General features: G+C 32.0%; 1 protein-coding gene across 1 annotated transcript; it reads left to right on the top strand.

Annotated features, from left to right (window-relative positions):
- The first annotated feature begins 1,654 nt into the window (after nt 1-1,654).
- LOC125492465 (albumin-2-like) lies at nt 1,655-2,675 on the top strand. Its single transcript, XM_048634984.2, has one exon. The coding sequence runs from the start codon at nt 1,720-1,722 to the stop codon at nt 2,410-2,412; it is 693 nt and encodes a 230-aa protein (XP_048490941.1). The 5' UTR covers nt 1,655-1,719; the 3' UTR covers nt 2,413-2,675.
- The last annotated feature ends 1,189 nt before the right edge of the window (nt 2,676-3,864 follow it).

Here is a 3,864-nt window from a genome sequence, read left to right on the forward strand (position 1 = left end):
TCTGACGGTAAAGCTTCACTAAAAAAAATTATCATCATATTTTGATCTTGTTACTCTCTCCGTTTCCTAAAGATCTTCTCTCTTTCCGTTTAAGTGCGTTTCCAAAATATATTCTCTCTTTTACTTTATTCCTTATTTTGAATTTGTATTCCTTTTTACCCTCTCATGTCCCTATCATATGGTCCATCATTACATTATTAATTCAATTTTACTGACTTTCTCTCTCCTACTTTAACCTCTTTTTATATGTTTATTTATCTTAACCCCTTTCTCTCTCATACTTTACCCATCCCACAACCCACTGAAATTAATTCCCATTTATATTTGTAGTAACAGTAACAAGGAAGATCTTTAGGAAACAGATGTAGTATATTATTGTCAATGTATATGTATAAAAATATTATATTATTGTAATTTTTAATTGCATGTACGTATGAAGATGTTAATAGTTGACAAAAGATTATTATATGGGATTTTGATAGATTCAACTCAATCTATACATTTTCAATATCAATTTTTAAAATTTTTACTTATTGATATATAATTAATGATACCATGTTTAAAACCATACATTAGCAAATCGAAAAACATGAAATGATTCAACTATTTTTCAAACAGATGGTGTCTTGCTTACATGTATATAGCTAAATTTACTATTAGTATATGCTCATGAGATACACAAATTTTAGTTGATGTAGTGGAGTTGGAGTTAATGTGAAGATGTTGCAATAAACAAATATAATCATTGTAGTTATAAGAAAAAACAACAAACAAGGGATCACAAAATAATACAAAGAAAAGTAAAAATTGTTGAATGTGAATTATTTTTTATGATCTCTTATTATTTTGTGATCCATAACTGTAGTCGGTAAAATCCAATACCCGATTAGTGGGTACCCTGATTTTTTTCGGGGTTAGTTCATGTGAATTGGGTAATCAACTACTTGCCAAAGAAGATAATCAATTTTAATTTGAATATTTCTATGCAGTTTTAAGACAAATATGTAAATATGAGTCTCATTTTAAAGTATATTTCGAGGTGGATCCAATAGTATAGACATTATAATTGAAGTTATAGTCAATTTATATAATACAATAGTCATATGAATTAATTTGTTGAGATCCAAAATATATATGTTTTAGTTACCGAAACTCTAATTCTCCATCTTTATTATTTAAAATTATAATAAAATATATATTATAACATGGTCATCCTACATGACGCTTGGAATACTTTAAAAAATGAGCTGCCACTTTGCCTGTTAGCCTCATGACATCCCTGGTGCAGTTGGGCTTTGGCAGATTAAGGATCGCCTCCACTTTCACTGGGTTTCTTAGTATTTTGACCTAGGAGATGTCCAACGTCAATTCATGGGTAAAGATTTTGAATTTAGTAAGTAAACGTAGAAAACTCCGACAGTAAAGCTTCACTAAAAAAAATCATCATATGTGATCTTGTTATATTATTGTCGACGTATATGTAGAAAATATTATATTATTGTAATTTTTAATTGCATGTACGTATGAAGATGTTAATAGTTGACAATAATGATTCTTGAGCATTAGGATGACGCAACCAGAATTTATATTTGTCAATTTCTAAAACCACTTGATCCGATCCCTTGACATCTCCTCATATGCATATATATTTATGCAAGCAATTTGACATGTCTTTCTAAGAATTTCAGGGGGTGGTCATCAATCAAGTAAGCAAGCAAAATGACAGCTGATATTTATGTGACTGCTGCATTCAAATCAACTCACGAAAATCAAGCTTATATATTCATGAAGAATGAGTATATCTTGGAAGACTATGCACCAGGTCAGTTTGGTGACAGAATATTGCGCGGACCCGATCGCATACGCAACGTATTTTCATCACTTAAGGATACTGTATTTGGAGATAAGGGAATCGATTGTGCATTTGCATCTCAAGACGAAGGAGATGCGTACATATTCTCCGGTAACATTTGCGCAAAATGGTTCTATGCTCCAGACTCTCCCAACGACAAGTTCTTGCAAGGGCCAAAGCTAATTGTAGAAATGTTTCCATTCTTGAGCGAGACCGTGTTTGAAAATGGGGTAGATGCTGCATTTGAGTCATCACGTCCATTCGAAGCTTATATTTTCAAGGGAGGTGAATATGCTTGTATCAATTACAGTGATAATAGCCACCTCATTGGTATCGGTCCCATACGTCAAAACTGGCCTTGTTTAAAAAGCACCATCTTTGAGCAGGGATTTGATGGGGCCTTTGCTTCACACATTCCAAATCAGGCATACTTATTCAAAGGAGATTCATATGGACTCATCCAATTTACTCCAGGAAACACAAATGATGATCTACTGTGGTCGGGGCTAATCAAAGACAACTGGAAGAGTTTAGGCAGCATCTTGCCTCGCAAGAATTGAATAATTGTCAAGTGCAAAATAGTTACCAATTACCATGCAATGAAGAACAGATACCTGATTTGCGTTGTATGGTTTGCACTTCCTATGTTTATCTTGTATGGAATAAAACAAGAGGGTGTATTATAGATCGAGTTTGCAGCCATTGAGTTGGTCACGGTCCTCTCTTGTATCACACTTTTCCTTTGTGTCTTTGTATGTCGTTTTTTAAAGCAATCTGTTTGTAACATTATATGTATAATAATGAATGTTTGTTATTATCTTAATATGTCTCCCTCTCTCTATGTGGATGAATTGGAGCCTACCCTTGACAGTTGACACTATAAGCTTACATGCTCGCACAAGGCATTTTTCTTTCTATTCTAAAGAACCTAAGACGTTGTGTCTTTGTGTTTTAAAGAACCCAAGAAATTGGATCCTACCATGCATCTTCTTGGAATAATGTCATTCTTTTTACCACCAAGTTACAACACCTTCTTATTAAATGAAGTTCATATCCAAATAGTAAACGTAAAATTACCCTCAACACCCTAGATTTTCACTTGGGTGCACATAACACTACAAACGGCAGTGGCTAGTAACAAAATATCACGAAGTACTGAACTTGGAGGATCGTGCATCATTAATGATACTGGAGATATATTTTTTGGCAGGCGAAGAGAAATCCTTATTATTTTAATATACTTTTTGAAACCATTACTCGCCATTCATGGTTAATCACACACTTACAAGTTTTTTGTTGTTTCTATAATTTTCTCTCCGAATTTTTTTAATTGATTTTCATTATGTTTTATTTTTGAATAATGACATATAATATGATATAGTTTGATAGTTAAGTCTTTAGTGCTCAAAATTCAGGTTATGGATTTGAATATTATACAAATTACTTTACATTTTTTAAATGTAGATGGATGACATGGTATAAGATTTCTGAATAACTTGGAGCGTCGGGGGACATGTAGGCTTGCTTAGGAACACTTTTTAATGTCTTAATTAATAAAGATTTTGATTTTAGAACGTCAGTTTAATTATTTTATGAGTCTTATTTGATTTAATCAGTTCATACTAAATTAAATAAAGTATGTTATTTCTTATTACATTATTACCATATTTATACTGGTTAGTGCAAGTAGTCGTTAGTTATTGTTCGCTTCTATTTCAAGTTTATAACTAGTTATTAGGTCCGGGCTATGTCCCGAGTAAGAAAAAATTTCATTTATTAATATAATACTTTATGATAGTATACTAAATACAACTTAATCTAGTGGTTAAGACTTTTGTATATGTACTTGAGGTCTCAAGATCAAACCCCTATACTACGCAATTTAATTTCTAAATTTTTTTTATTGTACATGGATTACATGAACTAAAACTCTCTAGGGAGAGCGCCATGTGGCACAGTGTCTTGTTTATGCACGTCTTTTAATATATTTGTATAGATTAGTAATTAATCTT

This window comes from Beta vulgaris, chromosome 1, assembly GCF_026745355.1.
Source record: "Beta vulgaris subsp. vulgaris cultivar EL10 chromosome 1, EL10.2, whole genome shotgun sequence".
Taxonomy (NCBI): domain Eukaryota; kingdom Viridiplantae; phylum Streptophyta; class Magnoliopsida; order Caryophyllales; family Amaranthaceae; genus Beta; species Beta vulgaris.

Excerpts from the sequence above, each read along its gene's own strand:
- LOC125492465 (XM_048634984.2), top strand. The coding sequence starts at position 1,720 with ATGACAGCTGATATTTATGTGACTGCTGCATTCAAATCAACTCACGAA.